General features: G+C 36.3%; 1 protein-coding gene across 4 annotated transcripts in view; it reads left to right on the forward strand.

Moving 5' to 3' along the window:
• The window catches only part of DPH6 (diphthamine biosynthesis 6), a 200991-nt gene that overhangs the window by 76792 nt on the left and 99810 nt on the right, over positions 1 to 24389 (forward strand). For all 4 annotated transcript variants that reach the window (XM_057381864.1, XM_057381863.1, XM_057381861.1 and 1 more), the window contains exons 9-12: positions 1229 to 1385; positions 2273 to 2404; positions 6191 to 6320; positions 10675 to 10849. In XM_057381864.1, the coding sequence (XP_057237847.1) occupies positions 1229 to 1385; positions 2273 to 2404; positions 6191 to 6320; positions 10675 to 10849 (594 nt within the window). The remainder of the gene's footprint in view (positions 1 to 1228; positions 1386 to 2272; positions 2405 to 6190; positions 6321 to 10674; positions 10850 to 24389) is intronic.

The following is a 24389-nucleotide window of genomic DNA, read 5'->3' on the forward strand; positions in this document are numbered from 1 at the left end:
AATTTCAGTTGAAAAATAGATTTATTACTACAAACTACTAAGAATACTACCGCACTAGGGAGGGGAACAAAGATAGGGAAAAATTTACAAGGAGAAGAAAAATAAAAACGGACATTTTAAGACACCTGTTATCCTTTCCGGGSATCCGTCTCTTTCCCAGGTCCTCCCTCTCCACCCCCCATGTCTTCCCAGACACACAGGGGACAGGAATGAAAGTCTAACATAGATCAAACCACTCATTACAGTTGTTGTCCAGCATCATAGGAGAAGCGTTCTTACAGCTCCAAGCTGTGGAAGTTTTTTTTCCCAAGAAACAGTGTATAACTGCTGTTGCAAGGGGAGTATTTTCTGTACCTCGTAGGAGAAAGGAAAGAATGTCCTTCAAGGCCAAAYTGCGTTGTTTCAGCRGCGTGATATCACAATTCTCCTGGCAGAACACAGCTTCACTTGCTTGAGCGGGGGCACCTCTCCCTCCCCACAGAACACAATTTCTTCTTAGCATCAACTCGCTTCAAACATCGTGRGGGGGCCAAGCCTCTTCCTCATTTTTTTGGCTTCTAAGCAGTTCAGTCCAGTCTTCAAAGGCCAAATTTTTTTCCTCAGAGGAAGGTTGCTCTCCTTTTCTATACAGGTCTCTCACTGATGAAATAGTCCTTTTGAGAATAACTTATTTTCTCCATGCTCGAGAACCACAGCAACAGCACAGCAACTCATCCCATCTCCTCTTTACTGTGATCTTGGGTCTCCATTTTTTTCTAACATCTCCTCACCCTCCTGCTCTGTTTTTCCCCAGTCCATGATACTAAAACTAAATGCTAACAACCTAAAACTACATGGTGGCTGCCCCTATCTTGTTTTGAATTCTTTCTTAAGTGCAACACAATATGTCATCACAGAGGTGTAACCAACCTGTGCAATTGGCCCAGGCCTCATGAGCAACCTGTCCATCAACCTCAGAGCCATGATGGATTGKCTCTAAAACACARGGGGYAGGGCTCCTTTAGCTGGAGAAGAAGGCGAAAGCTTCTAGAACTTCTTCACAGGAGCCATCTTTGTGATTTCTTGGTCCCATCCCCCCACCACCAAAAATCGGACTAAGTAAAACCATGACATGAACTATAGTATTTTTTATAATTTAAGCTTGTATTTGAATTACAAAATGTGTAGATTTCATACAGCTTGACATGCAAGTAAGTTTACTTGCTTATTTTATAATGTTTGTCTCGAGGAGGAAGAATCTTCAGGTACTTTTGTGGTCAGTAGCTGTTCCTGTGAGAGAAGCTGCACTGATGATGATATTTTCCGATCATACTCAGAAGAGCATGAACCACAGAAGAATATTCCAGTCCTCTGGAAGACTTTGAAACATAACTCTTTGGATTTCAGTGAGTTTTACACAGTTTTAAAAAAAATAAGAAAAAAAAAGATTGACTATTTCATGCCAGGTAGACTATGTTAGTTACTATATGAACACTCCTGAAAAAAATGTGCTTGACCTGTAGTAAATAGTCTGAAAAAAGAGATCCTACTAGAATGAGCTTTTCTGATAATAATCTATAGATCTGTAGTAGTTAAGCATTTCAGTTTAGTTTACAGGAGCATAACACACTTTTTCTTTCTCTCCCTCTTCTTTTCCCTCTCTTCTTCCTGGAAGTACCACATTTATGTTACACTACATACCAAGATGGGTAAACTTCCTGTAAACTAAGTTTCACGGCTAGCAGTGTTTGTGTGTTGAATAGCTTTTAGGTATTTGGTATTTCTTGAATATGAATAGGTGCCTGGTGGGCTTTAAAAATATCTCAACATATTATGTATTTACAAAGATTATCAGAACCAGGTTAAGCACCTAACTTCCATTAAAATTTGACAGTTTGAAAATCTGCTTCTATGTCACCTGGATACTTCTGAAAATTTTAGCTTTTCCATGTCACATGTCGTGCTAAGTCTGTAACCGAGCAGGTTAAGAAATTGCAAAAGGTAAGAAAAAATTGAAAGGAGGGTGAAAAGTACTGAAATTCTCAGCTAAGATGCTAGTTGCATGCATATTTTGTGAAGGCGGAGTTGGAGAAGGGTTTGTCAAGTGGCATGTGGGAACTTTGCTACCAGCACACTTTTATATCTGTTTGTAGATACTTTTGATGATGTTTTTACAGTTTTTGTTTTTCTTTTCTGTACAAGTTCTTATTCCTTAAACAAWTTAAAATGTATCTTTGGTTAATATGAAATCTTTCAATATTATAATTGTAGTTCTGTTCTTCATTTCCCATAGCTAAGACGTTTGAAAATTCAGGAAAATCCCTGAGTGGTTACCAGTGGTTTTCAGGTATCACTGCCCACTTCCTCCCATCAACGGATAAAAATGCTCAAGATGCAGCACGGGAAGCATTTTCTTCTCTCAGAGGTGCTTTATTCAGTTAATACATTATCTGCTGTCATTTATAGTATTTTTAATATGGTATTAAGGAAGAATCTGTATTTTTATGTGGTTTTATAACTTTAAATATTGGGGTTGTTGGTTTACCATCTCATTTTGCATTTGATTGGAATCTTTGATATCAAGACTGCCAGCTTTAATATTTAACACATCATAATTTGACTGGCTTTGAAGACCCTGGAAAGCCGGAGTAGTGTTCATATCACTGTAACAACACTATTTCCACAGTACTTGCTCACTTTATAGCATTCTTGAAATATATACTGTGTGAGTGAGGATGTATGTGTGCTATAGATGCTGTCTACTTGCTAAAACACTTTCGTAGCTTCCATAATTTTAAATTAAGTTTTCTAGAAAGCTGTTGTACATTTTGGCATCTACGATTAGGTCAGTAGCAGTAAATCTCATTTATATTCCTAATGTAAAGGCAAAATTGCTATCTTGGGAATCATGAGATCCGGGTTCCTTACAAGATTCTGACATATAAAATAAAGTGTTCACACAGGCTTCTTTTCATTCACAAAAATGGAAATAATTTTTAGTATCTAAATGGGCAAGCTCATATTCTTGTTTATGAACTTGTGTGAGATATTGTCCTATCATATCTAATTCTTTGCATGTGCAGCTGAATATTCATGATTGAATGTAGGATGATAAAGATACCCTAGAATTTTTTTCAGCAGCAAAGTTATCTTGGTAGAAGCTCCTTAAGCTAGTTTTTGATGGTTTGGAAATGGAGATGAGCAGACTTTTACTAAAAAAAACAATAGTTTTTAGTGTAAATCTGCTCATAATCTATAAAGTGAAGCAAGAGGATTGTGCAGTGTTTAATTTTTTTCTCATTATATTTAATGAGGTCTGCTTGTATAAACATTATGTAATTTTGCCTTAGCATCTGCCAGAAAAGGTTATGTCTGAGTAGTGCAGTAGCCCATTGCTTTCTGCAGGACACATGCATTATCTGTATGATGGCAAGGTTAAAAAAAAAAAAGTTATTTCCTGAACTTTTGCAGAAAATGACAGTTCTCATGTTTCTTTTAGTTATTCTTCTTTTGGAAGTGGGTGTGTAAATGGAATGAATTATGGTTCTGTCAGGACAAAATAAACAATTTGTTTCTGAGAACTTAATCTTCAAATGTTCACAAGGCWTTTTCTGAATGCATATTTAGAATGTATATGGCAGTTCAGCTTCCTTGTGGTGAGAATGCAATAAGCACAGTACTTTTAACCTCTTTGCTGGGTTAACTGATTTAATGACCTCTAAAGTGAATGGATGCTGACAAAAGGATTTGGAAATGGAAATTTATTACTAGGCACTATGAAATGTTCTGTAGAATGGATGGAATTCTGAGAAGCCAAGAATGGGAGGGAATGCAATATATTGTTTTTACATTTATTTTCTGAAATTCTCACGTTAAACTCTTTTTTAGATATGTTTGGAAGATAACAAAGATTGCTGTGCTTTATACAATACAAAGCAGCTCCGGTGTAGCTGTAGCATGGCAGAGTTTCATAAGCCAGAAGGAAACTACATGGATTTTTATTGCATGAAAACCTTCTCTAAAGTTCTTAAATGCTACTTCCTGTAGGCAGTTTGGATACTGTCTTTTGTGGCTCTCAACCAAGGATTCTGGATAACCCCTTAATAAAAAAACAAACAAAAAAGCCCTCAACAAACCAAAACCAACCAACCAAAAACAATCAAAAAGCTGTGCTTCAGTCAATGTAACTTTTTGGGACAGTTCTGCTCAAGAGTGAATCTCACTTGATCATATTCTATAGATGTTTAGAAATGACTAATCATATAACATCATATTAGATGATATGAATGACTTGAAATTCAACAGAAAGGCTTAAAGGTTTCCCTGTATGTCCAGGAGATATGCTGTGTACGAGTCCTCTCCCTGAAAAATAGAAGTTGTGAAGAACACACATCTGTTAGGTGTATTGCTAACCAGTTCATCATGTATGCCTTTCTACTAGCAAGAGTGCTTTGTGAGTCAGTTTTATTTTGACTATAAGCAGGGAAGAAGTTATTTCCCACCATTCCTCTAATTCATGCAGGCGAAATAGGGATAGCACTTTTACTTGGGAGATTTTTTTTAAAGTAAAGATAGAAATTATGAATTTACCCAAATCCCTGCCTCCAGCTTACTCTGTGTCCACAAAAGAGTTGGTTTGTTGGTTCATATATATTAAATTTAGAATGGGGGTGTTTGTGTGCAAAGGTATGTATAAGTTGGTTGAGCGTTTTCCCCTCTCCAGTATTTCATATAAAGCTGCAGAACTTTTAATTGCAGGCCTTTCATCTTGACTAAAGTGCTGGCTGGAAATTTGAAAATTGATCTTGTTTCCTCCTTAATTCATGATATAACAGTTGGTATTGATCTAGTGATTGATATCAGGTAGCATTCAAATACATTTCTATTTCTGTACAGATTACCATTGTGTGCTAATTTATCAGCTGATATTTCTGGACATGTATTGTGATTTCATAGGAGTTGTATGTCAATTGCTATATAACCTCATATCACATGTGCACACTTCCTTTTCTGTGAGAATTCCCCTCTTCAGATTGCCATTGTTATTGGCAGTACGACCTAGTAAAGCTGAGACATTTAGAACAAAATTCAGTGTTGGTGGGATCATACTAATTTTTATGAAAGTGTGCAAAGTCTTGACCTTCTTTAAAAGCACTGAAGTTTTACAAGGAAACTGTTTCTCACTAAGGCAAAACCTTCAGAGGTTGTCTCTGTACTCTTCTCAACTGGAAAAAAAATATGTGTATACATATACACACTATAGCATTAAACTGCAAGATCCCCWAAATTACACTGAGAAGAGCTTTACATGGCTTATTTAAATTAGGTCACAGAGTTCTCTCTTATTATATATTTTCTATATTCAGAGAAGATTTTGTCTTCATTTAGTTTCTACTGCTCGTGAGCTACAAAAGAGCCACACTGCAGAGCAGATCACATATCTTGTTATGTGGTTAACTATGTAAGAGTAATACATTCTCTCTGTGTGCTATGACTGGAATGTTCTATGCATACGCATTCAGGTAATCTTGACTTCTCAGCATCTCTTCTTCAGCTGTCTGCTTGAGCTTTTCTCTGCATTCATCTTTCCTTCATTTCTCCTGTGGCCACTTCTGTTTTGTATTGTCTGTCTTGCCATTTATAACTCTTTGTTTATGTGGAGATTACTATTGCAGTGCGAGTTTTTAAAAACAGCTTAGACAAGCATCCCTCTGGAGCTTATAAATATTTTATCTTTTCCTTAAAGACAGTGATGTACTAAAGGACCTCTTATTGTCCCTTCCAGTTCTGTATTTTTATGATTCAGAGTCCTTTGTAGATTACTAGTCGTCATAGAATGAACACCCCACTCCAAGCCCCCCCAAGATAATCAAACTTACGGATACAAGTAATTTGGACTCTAACATATCTACATGCATGAATGCATCATGTGTTTTCATGGGGCGAGATTTCACCACTGCTCAGAGTGCATAAAATTTATTTTGTAATCTCTTTCTGTATATTTGGAAAACTAACATGAGAAAGAATATAATGAAAAAATAGGTATTAAATAGCAAAAGCTAGTATGTTGCAAAATTTTCAGTCATATTTAGACAACAGTTAGTTTATTGGCAGTTGTTTTTGCTGAACAAAATCAGGATGCCTTTGCTGTCTTTCTACAGACATGAAAAATATTCTGTCTTTAACAGCTTAATTTTTTTTTATCTTGCAGCTAATTTGACTTCAGAGGGATTGAAACTGAAAGATATTATTTTGGTTCATCTATATATGAAGAGCATGAAAGATTTCAGTGTTATAAACTCAGTTTATGTGACAGAATTTGATTTGTGTCCACCAGCAAGGTAGGATTAGACTATTGCTATAGTATATTTATGATGCACTGTCATAGACTGAATTATTGTTACCATATTTGTGAAGCATCTTACCAAATGTTTGTGCCTCACAGACTTAGAAGTAGACTTCTGCTGAYTTTTGGAGTATTAACATCACAGCTGCTCACGTCAAAAGCACTAGGGTTAGAAATTCTTGCTTTAATATATACCATAAGGATTACAAATGCCCCCCATATGGGTTTACAGAAGGATAATACATGGTTTGCAAGTCTTAGTTCTTTGTGACTTGATTGATCTGACAACTGTTAGTATTGCTGGGATTTTATTTGCTTTTCTTTTTTGTTTCTATCCCTTGACCTGTTGGCAGTGCTTCTCTGAATGCAACTCAGGAAATCATTAACCATCTTTGCCACAAAGGCACATTATTGGCTCATGTTCAAGTTGGTGTCCATCAGGAGCCTCCAGTCCTTCTCTGTAAAGCTGACTTTGAGCCAGTGGGCCCACAGAATATACTGGACCTTGAGTTTGTTCCTCCCCCAGGTGTACAACTTGCAGCTTCTCCTTGCTGAACTTCATGAGGTTCCTGTGTGCCTGTTTCTTAGCATGTCAACATCCATGTGGGGGCAACTTGCCAAGGGTACACTCTCCCCCACTGTGCAGATTATGAATGAATATGTTGAACAGGAGTGGACCCAATATAGGTTCCTGGTTGTTCACCCATGAGACTTTATGCCACTTATCCCACCCACTGGGCCTGGCTGTTCAGACAGTTTTCACTCCACCTCTCTCTCTGCTCATCCAGCCTGCACATCAAAAGCTTCTCTATGAGTGTGTTACAGGAGAAAGTGTCAAAAGCATTACTGAAGCCTCACTACCAATATTAGGTCTTCCTAAAAGTGATGAAGTCTGGAACCTTCTAGGTCTTTGTGACAAATGTTACTCACTTTGTTCTAAATTTTTATCTGAGCAGCTGCTTCAGATTCACATGAGATACTGGCAGTTATTTCAAAACTGTATTTATATAAATAAATATACATATTTAGTCTGTTTGTTTTCTTCCCCTGCTTATATGGACTTAACACTGGTTGAAGACAAATACTGGACTAGATGGATCTTTGGCTCGATCCAGTATGGTTGTTCTTAATGTCTTGTGTTTCCATCAGATAATCAGAGTTAATGGATAGGTTAGCTGCACTTAGTTCAATTCTTAGTTCAATAAGAATTCAAGAATAAAATTATACTGATGATAACACTTTTATTCATAGATCCACAAAGCATAGTTTTTCAATATTTATGGTACAGTCTTCTAGGTTGCATCCAAGTTTCCGTCTGCATAATGAAACTGCTCAGTGGTTTCAGTGTGCAGTATGCAATTGCTGTGTAAAACTTGAGAGTGGTGGGTTGGTTTTCCATTGGAAATTGGATAAAAAACACCTAGCCCATTAAATTTTTCTTTTTTTTTAAAGTTGTGTATTAAAACTAATTTTCCATTTGTATTTTTTATTGCCTTTGTCAAAGCAACATTTCTTTTTACAGTAATTTGTAATTTTTTACAGTAATTTCTTATGCTTCTGAGATAATATGCTGAGAATGCAGAACTGTTTTAGCTTGAAAAATTTCACTTGAATCATAGGTTAATACAGGTTGTAAGGGACCTCTGGAGGTCTTCTAGTCCAATCCTGTGCTGAAAGCAGGGTCAACTGTGAGGTCATACCTCTTGTCTTCTTCATATTTTTGAAACCAACTGTTCAGCAACTTTCTAATGAAAAAATACYATATTTTATACTCTTACTGCTGAATATGAAGTGTAATAGAGATATGTGAATTTTAAGTATAGCAAGACAAATAGTTCAAAGACATTGTTAAGATAATTATCGTAGCCTGACATTCCTTTACACTGCCTGGGTGTCAGATCCAAAGAAAGCAGGGAGAGGCTTCTTCGAGCTGCTGACTGCAGGCCAGGATTATTAATCACAGAGAAATGGGAGTGTTGGCTGCGTGTGCCTTCAGAGGACGGATCTAATCTCAGTTGTAAACTACACAAAATTATTCTCCACTCCTAAACATATTAGGTTCCCTTTATAATGCTCATCTTCTCCCTGTTTATCTTTCATTTCTTAGGCCTGCATGTTTTAGACCTCCACATTTACATAGCCAGCTACATAGCCTTCCATCAGTAAAATAACAAGGTAGAAAGATTAGAAAGTTGCAGGAAAATGCCTTTTTACTATTATTTTTATGGAGCAAACACTTTTCATACCATCATAGAATATCCTGAGTAGGAAGAGACCCACAAGGATTGTCAAAGTCCAGCTCCTGGCCCAGCACAGGACACCCCAAGAGTCACACCCTGTGCCTGAGAGCATTGTCCAAACACTTCCTGAACTCTGCCTGGTTGGGGCTGTGACCACTTCCCTGGGGAGCCTGTTCCAGAGCCCAAACATCCTTCAGGTGAAGAACCTTGTCCTAAGGTCCAACATAAACCTCCCCTGACACAACTTCAGGCCATTCCTTCAAGCCCTGTCACTGGTCACTAGAGGAGAGATTAATGCGTTCCCCTCCTCTTCCCCTCACAAGGAAATTGGAGCTGCAATGATGTTTCTCCTCAATCTCCTCCAGGCTGAACAGACCAAGGGACTTCAGCTGCTCTTAATACAGCTGCCCCTGACACAGCTGTCCCTCACACAGCTGTCCCTCAATGTCCTTCACTATCTTTATAGGTCTCCTTTGGATGGTCTCTAATGCTTTCTAGATCTTCCTTATACTTCAGTTCTCAGAACTGCCCCCAGAACCTGAGGTGAGACCACCCCAGGTCAGAGCAGTGCAGGACAATCCTCTCCCTTGCCCAGCTGGTGATGCTGTGCTGTGCCTGATGCATCCCATGACGTGGTTGGCCCTCCTGGCTGCCAGGGCACTGCTGAGTCATATTTAATTTGCCATTGACCACAGTCTTCAGGTCCCTTTCAACATCATTGCGTTTGTGCTGCACATTTGTTTATGTTGCATTTTGTCCTGAAGAAAAATTATACAGCAGTTTGCATGGTTGCATCATTGCATTATGTRCAGAGGCCTGGTTGTGGAAGTTCTCACAAGCAGTATGCTGGAAGCACTGGCTCGGGTGTGGATCTGCAGTAAATTTGCAAAATTGTCTTGAAAATTTACCAGCCCAAGCAGAAAATCCATTCATCCATGCTTGTGATGATGGTAATGAGAAAAAACGACTGTATTTACATGTGAGAGGTGGGGAGAAAAATAGTTTTCTTGGAAGAAATAAGCAAGATGAGAGGAATTTTATAAGGCTATGTTACATGATATGTAAAGAGAACAAGTAATTTTTTGCTGGATTCCTGCTGGGAGTTAAATAACTTTTTTATGCATGGACTGCAAATACAATTATTTTTCAGGCTTTGAAATGTTGATTTCCCCRCATCGACCCTCAACCCCCTGCTTTTTAACTGGCCACATGCAACACACATCTGTCTGTTCATCAAGGCACTCAGTCCTCCTTGGAGGAAACAAAAGTGAACTTTATAAATGAATGCATAAGTAGCTTTTGAGTCTTATCATGTGTGTCTCTGTCATGCAACTTAAAGCATAGCATAAAAATATGCTAGTATTACAGATAACCTGTGAAAGGAACTATCAACTGCTGCTTTTTAGAAAACTCTGGCACTGTCTCTCACAGCATCCTCATAGGGAAACTCAGGAAGTGAAGTGTGGACTGGATGAGTGGGCAGTGAGGCAGATTGAGAACTGGGTTAATGGTAGATCCCAGAGGGTCATAATCAGTGGCRCAGGGTCTAGTTGGAGACATGTCACTAGCAGTGTGCCCCAGGGTTCAATATTGGGCCCAGTCTTGTTTAATTTATTCATCAATTACTTGGATGAAGGTGCAGATCCCTCCTCAGCAAGTTCACTGTGACACCAAGCTGGGAGGAGTGGCCAATGCCCCAGAGGGTTGTGCAGCCCTTCAGAAGAACTTCAACTGCTTGGAGAGATGGGCAGAGAGGAACCTTCTGAACTTCAGCAAAGGCCARTGAGGGTCCTGCACCTGGGGAGGAATAACCCCATGCACCTGTAGAGACTGGAGACTGAGCTGCTGGAAAGCAGCTCTTCAAAGAAGGATCTRTGAGTCCTGGTGGACAAGAAACTGTCTGTGAGCCAGCAGTGTCCTTGAGAAGATAACAGTGTTAATGCTAGCAGGTTATTGCAATACCCTAACTTTTGTGATACGATCTTGGCAAAATTTACTAAAATAGTGTCCAGACCAAAAAAAAAAAAGGAAAAAAAAATGGAAATTAAATGTTGGAAATTGGTGCAAGCAAACTTCTGTTTGAGAAGAATAATTGTCATGTGCTTTCAGAGTATGTGTGGAAACGCTTTTACCTGATGGAGTGCTGTTTTGCATTGACTGCCTTGCGCATAAGTATGACATTGCGACAGATGATGTRGTACATGATGAAAAGCTGGTCATGCATGTACAGAGCATTTCCCACTGGGCACCTGCCAGCATAGGACCTTACAGTCAGTCCATCAAGGTAGGGAATTTTCATTACTTCGTGTGAAATATATGTCCCTTTACTGAAATGAATACAGTTATAGTTCTCTCTCATCTGAATGTGCAAAGGAGAATGTGTAAAAAAAAAATATAAAGGTACTTTAAATTTATGTTTTTAAAACTTATGGATGACTTAACTCTCATCAGTTCTTCATTTTGTGATAATAAAGCTGGTTAAATTATTCTTTTCAGAGAATCTCGAGAACAGCACACTTCTGTTGTATATTATAATTAGACAAAAAACCTGTCATACATATACTTTTATAATCTGCCTAGAATATAAACAGAATTTGGAACAGCTGAGGATATTTCAGTTTCCTTGTAAAGCTCAAATTTTTTTATAGGTATAGTCAGTCCTAAAATGCATATTTAATTCAATCCGTTTTGAGACTTGTGCTGCTTAACCATTTAAAAGAACATCAAGGTTGAAGAATCATTGTATTTTTCAACATAATAACAAATGGAACAGAATGTTACATACTATTTAGAAGTATGAAAAGGAGGTAGCAAAGTATCATGGAAAAGTGGACCAAAAATTTGCATTAAAAAAAYTCTCCTAATATGGTACTATTCTGACAATTGATGAACTGTCTCAACCTTTTCTGTTGCAAAAAATATATGCCAAAAAAYATATGCCTATCTTACCAATACTATTCTTGTGTGATGCATTGTCCAGTGTTGTGCAGACAAATTTAAGAGAGATGTTAGGCCATCTCTTTAAATTTCCCAACATTTTTGGAGTCTGCAAACCTAGTATACTGGCCATGCAATTGGACTTCGTTTTGTCTTTGTACTGTTCTACTGAAAATTTAAGGAATAGTGCTTTTCTTCAGAAGCTCATGTGGAATTTATTCTGTTTTCAGGAAGAAATGTTGGTAAATTACTACTGTATGAATCTTGTGGTTATAGGAGGGTGGGTTTTTATTATCTTCCAATGTCCATGTTTTATAGAAAGCAGGAAGGTGGTTTATTAAACTTTATTCCATTCAGTCATAGACCTTAATGCCCATAAATGTTTCATATAATGAGTATTCTTTCAAAGATTAAAATGAACAAGCTATATATCTTTGTTATTTGGAGAAACTTCTCTAACATCGCAGCTAGTCTCTATAACCTGAAACTGGCATCAACTAAATTCAGAAAAGGTTGTCAACTGAAAATTGCTTCCTTCAGTAACCCAGTGAAAAATCTCATGCTGCAAATGGCAATAAGCAGGTACTGCTAGATCTTCTGGTGGTTTGGAGCAGTCAGCATACTCAAGGAAGAATACATATCTTTTCAACTACAGTGTAACCAGTAACACTGGTCAGCAGTGCAAACATTAAGGAAAATTTTCCACTGGTGTGGTTTGGTTTGTTTTTTTTTCTTTTACCGGAAAGAGAACATTTTAGTTAAGCAAATTATTTTCCCTTACAGTGTAAAATAGGTGTTTTTACTTTTAAAAGCTAACTCCCACAGGAGCAAAGTAATAGTAATGAAAAGCTGTACCTCTGCTACAGGATCACTCCCTCTTTGTCCTTTGGGGCTATATTCTGCCTCTAGTCCACAAACACCTGTATGAGGAATTGGTAGTATACATGGCAGCAATATTTTTACTTTTTCTTTGCCAGATTTTGCCTTACTACTACCAACAATATAATTCATCTGAGTGTCAATATTTAACACTGGGGTTTTGCCTTGCTAAGCATCTTTGACTTTTGGTAGCATATTTCCATTCTGCAGACTTTGATACAGTACATATCAAATATATTAGAATGAATAAACATTTTAGTAAATGTTTTTAATATTTAAATAATTTTTCTTTCTAAAGTAGTTATATAAAGACTATAATTATTAAACCTTTTAATAAGAACACATCATAGAGCAGTGTATAAGTGCATAAACAAATTATTTAAATTTGAAATTTCATTAATGAAAGATATGGATTTTGTATCTTTGTAATATTAATTTTCAAAAATTATAATCATCTTTAGATGAGTTTTCAGAACTTCCTCAAGCTATGTATGGACAGGTACTAAGCTCTTAAGTTCATAAGCAGAAATAAGCACTTCAGTATRTTTTAAGGATGGAGTATGTTTTCCAGAATAAATAAGGAAGGAAAAAAGGTAGGGTTTTAATCTTTGTAATCAACAAAAATTATTTGAAATTATATAAATTTTATTCTGATTAAATGTTTATCAGTTTTTTGAGGAACAGGAACCTAATGATCTTAAAACAGTTAATGTTTATTATCCCTATGTTGTATTTCTGTAGAATTTGTTCATCTTTTCCTTGACAACAATTGGACAACTAAATTTTTGGTTTTTTCAGTCCAATATGAAGTTTTGTGGACATTGGGGAATCACCATGTGTTTTTTGTGCAGTGTTTTTGCTGAGTTCTTAATAGACCACGGACTAATATTCAGGATATTGCAATTTGGGATTGATGTGCCCTGGCACATAAGAACAGAGCTGGCAACAGAAAGATGGAGGTATTTCATGCAGACTATGGAATTCACACTTCAGGCTCAAAAATCACTCAGCAGAGCATCATTTCAATTCTGTAGGGATCTTTCAGGATCTTGCCAGCAGTGCTATGAGGACAAAAAATTAAGATTTGGAATTTACCATGAGAATGTCTTGACCGCAGTTAAATAGACACCAGACAACAGTGGCAGAATGAAATTAGGATTTTCAATTACTTATAGCAGATGTCTTCTTTTTTTGGATTAACATTCTTTGTCTTCTGGGATTAACATTCTATAAAAACAACTTCAGTATTTTTCCTTTTAAGAAGTAGACATGAACTGTTCGAAGATACAAGAAGACATAATGCATTTTGTACATGTGCCAACTATATGCATTTATGACTTGATTATGTCTGTTGAACTCTTTAGCTTGCCTTATGACCTCAGTTCTTTCCATCTGAGAGCTGCCAAATCCCAGTTTGAACCATGCTTCAGGCATCTTTTCCTCAATTTTTTTCACACTATCTCAACCCAGTAGCTTCCTTCCCATCTTTTCCTTCTATGATTCAATGACAATATATTATACCATATTATACCATATCTGGTAATACAGGGATAAAATACCTTCCAGTGGGTGGAAAAAAAGAAATGATAGTCAACAGTTCTGAGTCTAAATAATGTTCCTTTGGTTTGATACGTGGGATGATGTTCTTAGCATTTTAGTCAACAACTTGGACAGGAACATGCCTTGCAGGATTATGGATTACAGTAATTTGGATTGTGCTTGATGCACTGGAGGCATGGCTGCCATTCCAACATACCTAAACAAGCAACTGATAACAGAAGCCTCACTAAATTGAACAGAAATGATAGAAAAGTTCTATAGCTATACAGCAGTGTAGGAAAGTAACTGACTTTCACAGCTGATCTACTAAGAACTAGAGGCCATGATTGTTAGCTTTCTAAATGTTAATTGGAAGTCCACCATTGCAGCAGTGAAGGCTGACTTAATACAAGGCAGCATTAGCAGGATCGTAACAGGCAGGCCTTCAAAACCTGGCTACACACAGCTTTCAGCAAACTGTTCTAACATCTTAAGTTAGTCCTGCTCTATGCATAAGGTTGGATTAGGTGTCCCTTCCAACTTACTTTTTTTCACATTCTTCACTTAATATTAAAATTTCAGATTTATTGACAGAGTAACAGAAAGTAAATATAATTATAGAAAAAGAAGAAGTCCTTAGTATAAAATTGCACTTCAGGAAGGGGAGATAATTAATAGTGCTATATGGAAGAGCACTTAAGACACTGTAATTTTTTGTAGATGAAAGCAAGCAAGCTGTATTCGAGTGCCACTGGCATGCACACTCTTGCATGAGAAGCCTCAACACCAATATAAAAGTTATTGTTGTTGCTTCCCTAGTCATTGCCAGAAAAAAAAAAAAAGTTCGAGCAACTTGGGAGACTTTGAAATTGTATGGGAACTGTAAGTATGCAAGTCCAGAAATAGTGGGACAAAGCTGAGCTCTGCATCTTTGTAGTTCATCTCTGTTACGTGTCATATGATTCGTAGCTGGAGATTAAGAAACCTTCTTATAAACATTGTATTTAATTAGTACCATTGGCCAAAATGGGAATTAAAGCTGTCTGCCACCACTGAGGGATGTGGAATAGAATCCCACCCTGCCTAGTATCACATAGTTCACCAAATAGCAGGGAATAATTGTATTACCTCTTGGGGGGGGTGCTCTCAGCTAGGTAGATCCACTTTAATGATGAGACATGCTAAAAAACATTAGAGAGAATTGGAACTGCTGTTTGCTTTTAAATAAATCCTCACTTCATTTGGTAGTTGTGGTTCAGGCCTCAAGGCATGCAAAAATAGACATCAGTTATTGATAGTGATGTTGAGAATGTGATCAGCCATCCCTGGTAAACTACCTGGTGCAGTTAGAATGCTTAGGGTGGCTGTTTAAAGGCAAATTTATAATTACTTTTTGGYGTTTTGGATCCAAGCTTCTTGCTTTCTATGAAGATGAAATATGAAGAGAGACCTAGGGATCTGAGTATGTTTTATTTCTTTATTTTTATTTGTTGGTTGTTTTCTTTTTCCATTTGCTGAGAAGGAAACCAAGGCTACCATCCTAATCTGTTCCAAGACATATTAGTATTAATTAAAATTACTGAATTATTACACAAGTGTATAGTAAGTGATATTCTGCATAGAATGCTCTAGGGCTTTTCATCTGCACTTCAGCATCAGCAGGGGTATGTTCTAGAGAAATTGTGCCACAATGGTCTGTAATACAAAATTTACATACTGGAAAGAATATTTTAGCATATCTATCTTGGAAAGAATTTCCTGCTGAAATTTTTATATGTTGTTTACAAACACTTAAAACCAGTTATAATGAGTTGATTTTAAATTACTGTATACAGAAAAGTCCAGGGGAAAAATGCTAGTATGTCTGGAAATGGAAAAATCCCAGATTAGAAATATCTCAGAGGATGAAGTCTTCATCTTCTGTTTCACAGTCCAGAGGAAATGTTTAAAACTATTACAGTGTAATTTGTAAAAACAGTACTGCTTAGTTACAGAATGACTGATTGTTGTGATTGTGCTCTTAGTCTGGAGATTTGAACTCATTTAGAAGTAAGGGATTGGGGAAGACCTGAGTATTAAAAGCTTGTTAGTTTCAGTATTTGCATCAGTAATTGGTTTAGGCAGTCAGATAATTTTTGATATCTTTTTATGGGAAGCATGATATCCTGAAGTAGATCATCAGACATACTGTTACTTCTTGTGACTCAATCCCAAATCTTGTCTCCCCGATGTATTTCTTCATAGTTCATTCTTTTCCTCTATTTTGTTATTGTTTGCATAAAGCAGAAATGAGGAGTTTACCATTAATGTAATTACTAAATGGAGTTTTTTAGTGAAGAGCAAAATGACAAGTGACCTGTCATTTTCTGAGAGTCAGAAGTTATTGTACAAGTGTTTTTCAAATGGTGCTGGTTTCTTACTTCATTGATACAATGCATTCTGATCCAAGGGGCTATTTAGCTAAGAATATCGTCTTCCTCAGTTTATCAGTTTGAAGTAATTACTCAAAATTATTGCTCAAAAGTATTGCTCTGCCAAGGAAGGGGCCACAAGGTTTAATTCTGGGTGTGCTATTTACAGATTAATTAGGACATTTAACTTCATTTTTAATACTAAAGAATTAATCCCATAAAAATTAGTGATCTCGGAGGAGTCAGTTGTCAACTTCTGACAGGATCTCTTTGCCATAATCTATTAAAATGCTGCTTTTATCTTGTCTTGCCTGTGTCATATTTTATGGATTTTTTCATAAACACTGCCTATACTTCATAAATGTCTCAATTTTCTAGTCTATTAACATTACTTCAAAAGCAATTGATAAAAGAGTAGGGCATGCATGAAATAATACACCAATAATGTGAAGTGCTGGAGGCAAGAACAGTGGGTAGTGTCTGCACAGCTTGTGAGCTGAAACAATGAAAGGATGTTTTATCTACTACAATAAAGAAACAAATGATCATTTTTGATAGTAGAAAAAAAGATTGCTAGTAATTGGGCAGATGAAAAATGGGTTACATGGAAAATATAGCTTATTTTGAAAATTATAACTGTATTGAGAAAACAAACAGCTGTGAGCATATATTTACATTTTCCAAACCTTTCYCCTTTGATTATGATGGGATTTTCATATGCACTTTCACATTTTAAATACAATATTGTTTTAAATTCTTGCAGTGGACTCCTAAGTATGGAAATATATAGGATTCATAAGAAAGYATACATTTATGACCAAGTTAAAAAAAGCTATGCAAAATAAAAATGCAGAAATAAATCAACACTTTGGAAGTGTTTGTAGTTTCTTTGAATTTTTTATAATTCCCAAGTTAAGGAAAGATGAAACATAAAGGATCAATTAATTAGATAAAGTACATTGTCTTTGCTTTTAACATATTTGTATGAGATCCCATTTTTCTGGATTTACAGTGAAAGTTTCATTCATAAAAAGGAGTCCCCCATCTTCCATAAGATTCAATATCTGAAGAGTGATTAAATGAAAAACCAAAGAAAACTGGTAACATGAAAATGAAATGTAAGCTGTAAGAGGTCATGGTGTGCAGAATATATGTAAGTACACAGCATTGTATATAAAATTACACTTGATCAAATCTTAAATGCAAATTTCTAAAAAAGGATCTATCACATTATCTGTGCTTTTAGGTACTCTGAGCCTGCACTGTAAAGACCATCTCAGCTCCCATTCACATTTAAGTAATTCTCAGAAATCAAAGTTAAACTGAGTATTTCAGTGCCCTACATGTGCATGCCATCATTTAGAAAATATAAATATTAAAAAGATACACTGCCATGATATCCCATGTCAAAGTTTCAGTGGTCATCATTTTAGACAAAAAGGACTGAGGCACTGTTTTCCAGATTCAGCTGCAGATTAGGATAGTCATTCAGTGTGTCTACCTCTCAGTTTTGTTTCACTCTGTATCTATTAAAAGTTACCATTAATTCTCTGTTTGCTTTAAAATTCTGCAACTGTCAAAACTTTGATTGGTGCTGTTGCCATCTGGGGAGACAGACATCTCTCTGTTTTGTCTCTTAGTTCTGTAGTGATTCAGATTTAAAAATATGCAAACCAAAACTATGGTCCCCAGATGACCCTAAGTATGAGGACAGGAGAAGGATGGCAGACGTGGCTTGCTTAGTAAACGCTAAAATTACGTATGGCCCCCTGAAACCTGTGCATTTCATCAAGAGTTAACAGTTCCCAAATCTTAGTCTGCAGGGGACATAGAAAGGGTACTTCTCACTTCCCTGATTTAAAGCTATGATTCAAAAGTGGTAGACAAAAAAAGTTATCAACTTCAGTGTAGTTAGGGAGTTTATTTTGGTGTGAGGGATGATATCCTTGCTCTCTGGATTGTTTTTTGCTCATATGCAGCGTGTCTGTAAAGTGAGAGATATCTCCCATGTGCCCAGGTAAAGGGGMCTATATTTCATTCCTTTTGCATCTTCAAAAAGTGCTCTAGCTTTTGCATAAGGGAGCAAATTGATCTTTTTCTTCGAGTGTTGTCTAAAGGAGCATCTCTTCAGGTTTTCTTTCAAAGAAATGATGCAGCACTGCAATTTCTTCAGTCTTAGATTGTGACTTTACAYGTGGCTTAGGGTCTGGCCATCAGAGCAGAATTTTAGACGAGTTTAAGACAATATGGTGAATTTTATTCTTCTAATTATCTAGTTTAGCAAAGTTTTAAAAAACATTTCAGACAGAATTTTTCCTTACCTAAGAGAAAGAAGCCTTAATGCCTTCGTAGTTTGGGTTTCCACCTTTTTCTGTCAGCTTTCAAGCCTTACTGTACGCTCAACATAAGTAACCTTATGTTTACTGATAAACCAAACTATTTTTCAATATGCTAATAAAGCTTTAAGCCTGTGATTACAGCTTAATTATTGGCAGATATGAATGTTTTCCCAATAATGACACATGTGAAGGCTGATGGCCTGCCATTTAGCAGTCTTACAGAAATGTGTTATTATTGTACTGAGTCTGTGAGCAGTTATGTGTGAATTTACTTCTGTATGTGGGAGGAATCCCATTGAGTTCTGGTCAKATACTTAAATTCTATGTATAGGATTTTAATTTATGAGTGTAAAGCTTGTAATGTTGTTATTAATGAAAAATCTGCCTGGGATTTAGTAGTTAAGATGAATCACATGTCGCTCAGTTACTATGAGCAGCCCATTTGAGGTGACTATTTGTTCCYTTGGTTAGAGGTGAATATCCTGCTTTCCAAACAACTGAACATGTGCGGTACATGGCTGACTATGCTGGCAGTCATTTTCAGTTCTCCTAACCATTGCCTTGATTTTTCTAGGCATAGTCCCTTGGTATCTGAAGGGTTTTATTTAAATTAAAATGCATATGTTCCTACTTAACCCTTTTTAGTGAACAACCTTTTTTTTACATCTAGCCCACATCAAGTCCGAAAGAATGCTTCATGGTTTGAAAATTGCTTAGTGTGAAAAGGGAGACCCACTTTCCAGTTATTTCTGAATCAAAGGGTACATAGTTTTCTAAGTCAGACTAAGCTAATTGCAAGAAAATACTCAGCATAGTGTTTTGAAGTGCAGTTGAATCTCTTCAGGCTCCTGTGATATTAGTGGTTTGATTATCCTAGTGATACAGTAACATTGGTGACATGCTCATTCTGGTACTTTCTACCCAAATGAAAAATCTTTAACATAGGATCAACATGTAGCAGTAACTATGGCTCCTAGTGTATTTTGAATACTTATAAACTTCGGGCAAATAAATGACTGACACTTTTYTTTCATGATATCCCAAAAACTGAGCATCATAATTTAAACCTTTAAACCTCACTGCTCTCTTCTTGCTGATCCTGTTGTTGCAAGGAACTCATCCACTGTCTTGGATGTACTCTGCTTCTGCTCCAATCAGATTTATTTCCTAATTTCTTTAAGGAGAGTTGATGCTAAAAATCAGTTTAATTTTTTTTAAGGTAAAAAGAATAAAACRGTAAGCAACTGTATAAAAATTAACCGTAACAATAATTAATCACAGTTTTATTTGAGATGTCTTATTCTACATTGGATGTCGTATTCACATGGTCTTTTGGTTGTCTTATTCTGCAAGCTTAGCAGCCTAAACACGGTAATCAGTTCTGTCTTTGGCACAGATAAGTGTTTCAGACCTGAGAAACATAGGAATAATTATTGTTAGGAAGAGAACGAGAGCAATTATTTTTCATCACTTTCTTWAAAAAAACCCACTTATTTTTAAGCTGTTTCCAGTGCTATTGTTTCATATGACAAATGCCAGGAGATGACCAATATCAYGTAAGCATAGGTTTAAAAATGTTATGATAGACGAAATTGCACCTTCAGCTGTTCAACTGACTGTCTTAGATTTGGCTGTGTAATAACCAGCCAAATAAATACCATAATCAAAATTGTCACTGAGACAAGTGCTTTAGATTCAATGTCCAAGTAGTGGTTAAACCAGAAACAGCAACAGACACAGTTGTGATTATTAACCTTGACTGAGTCTGACACTAACGTAAAAAAGTTTTCCACAGAGAAAAAGAGACTTTCTCCACAGATTCCATAACAGAATGAACAGCTTCATAGTATTCTGCAGTGCCTCTGTAGAARCAATACAATAGTCCATATGCCATATGACACCTCACAATGGAACATGCTTGAAGCTTTAAAAGAAAAGCACCAAAGTTCTGAAAAATTTAGATACGTCTCTATTTTCCCTTTAGAACTACTATGATTTCACTCTTCTCACTGTACCAGATTTTATAGAACATAAATAAATGTTCACATAATAAATGTGAAAATAGCCCTGCAAGTAACCAACCTTTTAATTGGCTGCCTTGAAAAAGAGTTTCTTGATTTATACTATGATATTATGTATCTGATGTATCGCATATCTGACATACACAGATGCAAAATTTATCTTGACTGGAAACTTAAACTTCTTTATTGATTCCACCACTAATTTAGTAATTATCAATTTTCTGCCAAGCCATCTTATGTTTCTACTTTCCTAGATGTTATCATTAGTTACCTGACTTACCTAAAAACTTCAATATATGTAGAAAAAACATGAGTCCACCTATTTCCATAAAAGAAAAATCTGTGCAAAATTGTTACAAGATGCAGTATACAATCAGACCCTTATATAAAATATTTATGCTTTCCTCAGTCATCTAAAAGGAGTTTTTAATCAATAGAACTTCTCTTGTGAAAAGAGCCACCCAAATATAATATTAGTAAGTAAATAATTTGTTGTCTCCATCCCATTTATGCAATTTTTAGAACATCATTACACATTTATAGTCTTAAACAGAAAGAAGATACTACTTTGGAAAAAAAATTGTTTCTAGAAAAATCTGTTTAGAACCATCTACCCTGATGTTCAAACAGCCCTCTAGCCTTGCTGAGTTTGTCAGTAGAAGCAAATGGTGTGCAGCACCAAATACACTTAATGGATCAGGACTGTGCCTGAACATGAAATGAAAAACTTGCCAGGACATATCTAAAGTAAATAATCCCTACAGCAGACCTATTAAATGTCTTTGTATTATATACCAGCAGTTCCAGGATTGTAATATATTGCAAATGTTTTCGTGGTAACTTTGCAAATGAAACTGAGCCACCAGTATGCTCCAGATTGAATGGTACAGGAAGCCTTTAGAGAACAAAAAATTGCCCTGGTAAACATTTCTAATAAAACAATCATTCTGGTATCTCTCTGTATTGATTCTTAAGGGAAACTCACAAAAATATCTTCAGAAAGTGAGAATAAGGACTCAAATTTGTAATTCTACTCTATGAAAAAGTAGTTCTACTAAAAACATGCTATTGTTGACAGTATAATCTTTCTTTACTTCGATATGTTCTAGAGGCGGTAACCTAGCTGTTCCGTTGTCTATCCWAAGTAGTATCTTCTCTTTTTTCCCCTTTGCCTTCTCTCCTAAAATGACCTCTTCTCCATAGTTTTAATTGCTCTTATAAAGATAGTGTAATTGATACCTTGATAGGGCTACTCACCTTGTATTTATCTTCAAAAGCTGTTGCATTTTTTCAGACCTGTCACCCACATTATTTCCTATCCATATGCCCATTATTCATACTTTTTCATGTCCTGCTTCACTATGTTTTATGGGAATGGTCCTAGTTGGACTTCAGACATCTTTTTTTTAAGATTATGTATTCACTACTGGCAAATTTGTTTGAGTCCACTACATTATCTTGGCATTTTGGCACCACAAATCTTTCCATCCCCCATCCCAGTTTGTTTTCGTTTGTGAATTTGATGCATGAGAGCCTGAGGGTTGAGCTCAGTAACTGAAACATTGTCTCTTTCTCTRGAGGTTCAGTTATGTGATTATTGTGACAGGTTTGAAGTGCTCATGTTCCTTCCCTTTGAATTTTCACTAGGTTAACTGTTTGTGAGCCATGCCATGCCCGAGATAATTCATCCCTGGACATTTGTTCACATATACAGAAACAATGTCTTGGTTCTTTGTGTAGCTGGTATTTCTGCTGACTTAGGTTTGCCCAAATTCCACTTGTAAGGATGCCTTGTATTGGTGTGTTCCTACTGGAACACTCACATGCAGCAACCCTTCTTTCCTCCTCACTCATTTCCTACCATATCCATACCTTATAATCCAGCTTTATGGTTATGTGAGAAGGTATTCAAAACTTACCAGATGATTCAAGACATGAATTTACTAATTTCTTTACCTTTACTTCTCTTGTGAAATTCTCTTTTACTGAGACACCAGCATCTCCATATAAGCATAGCTCTGTTTTTATTGTAGTACTGAAAGTAAGTCCAAGGTGAAGTGATTGCAATAAATAGGTGCCTCTTATCATTACACACTGAAATACTGTTGAACCTCAAAAATGTGTCAGACTATTTTTTTTTTGTTGTTTTTACAACCAGTTTTTGATCTGTATTCTGTCATCTATTTTAAACTTGAAACCTCATTGCTTTTAGCTGTTATTTTTGCTGCTGAAACCATAGTCTGTTGAGTTGGGGAACTGAAGCACTATGCTCTTCAGACTGTTCCCCTTCTCAAWCTTCTTCAGTACAAGTTAAACACATGCAATCTATCTTCCTCAGGCCGTGCAAGCAAACAGAGTGGTTGTCTTGAAAGTGGGGGAGGGTTTCCGATGGGTCTTGATGAGATCACCTACCCTTTAGCTACTTTCCCATTTTCCCATCATTTCTTTTTGAATCCAGGGGATTCTTCTATTTCTGTTGACTAACAGAAATAACTAACTAATAGCTTCCTTTTACCATTGTAAAGATTTGAAAAACATCGTTCAAGCTGGCATTATCATATGCTCTTTGTTGCTGGAGAGGCACTGCTTTCTGCTTAACTCTAGGTAACGTTTCAGGGATTGAACACATTTTACCCCTGAGTTCAGATGTACTGTTTCTCACCACAAACTCTCAACCTTACAAAAAAAAAGCCAACCTTGAAATCCTGTGAGAGAATTCTGTTTCAGAACATTCTCTTCGTAACTATTTGTAATGACAGAGCACAACATTTTCAAAACAAGAAAACATCTCTTAGTCAACCTGACTGTTGAATTTTAGGGCAGTTTAAAATGAAAAAGCCAAATGCATGCTTATGCCCAGATTCTCACTTATTCTAGGCTTAGAGTCCAGGATTTGGTATCTCTGCACCACAAAACGATTTTTGACATTCCTTTCTTTTTTTGGTTGTTTTCAAAACCAAAGTGTTTTCAAAGGTTACTATGCTTTTCCCTCTGTGGTTATTCCTTGTTTGAAATCCATTTCTGATCATTTGTCATGTGTTGTACCTCCAAATTATAATTGTRTTTATATTCTGAATTTGTGGTGGCTTTCTCATACAGACTCTGGTATGTTAATTTATGAAAGCATGTAATATATTATATATTTCCATGGATTGCTTCTTGAAACACTTCTCTTTTTCATAAGTACACTGAACTAATATGGAGGKTTTTTGCAGTTGTAATCCAGAGAGTGTTAAAATAATAGCTTTAGTTCCAAAGTTCTGATCAAGCTTTGTTGTATAATTAGATACATATTTTTAGAGGAAGTTCCATATTCACTTTCTTCTAGGTAAGATAATTTTTTACTATACAGTGTTAGTGACCTGTTTATTCTCTTTGCAGTTAGAGCTATATATCAGTGTTGAATTAATTTCCCCCTAAATATCCTAAAATCTATTTGTGAATTGTTTTGCAGTCCTTGGGGATGAGAACTATGATTAGTTTTTATTAAGCAGCAAAGTTATTTTATTTTTAGGGGCTTCTAAAAAAATTTCTTTTGCTGTATTTTTTGCACTTATATTTGGTAAGAAAGGTTAGGGGGATTTTTGTACTGCTATGCTGTATTTCCTTCCTTCCTTCCTTCCTTCCTTCCTTCCTTCCTTCCTTCCTTCCTTCCTTCCTTCCTTCCTTCCTTCCTTCCTTCCTTCCTTCCTTCCTTC

This window comes from Malurus melanocephalus, unplaced genomic scaffold, assembly GCF_030028575.1.
Source record: "Malurus melanocephalus ecotype Western Australia unplaced genomic scaffold, MMel_1.1 scaffold_536, whole genome shotgun sequence".
Taxonomy (NCBI): domain Eukaryota; kingdom Metazoa; phylum Chordata; class Aves; order Passeriformes; family Maluridae; genus Malurus; species Malurus melanocephalus.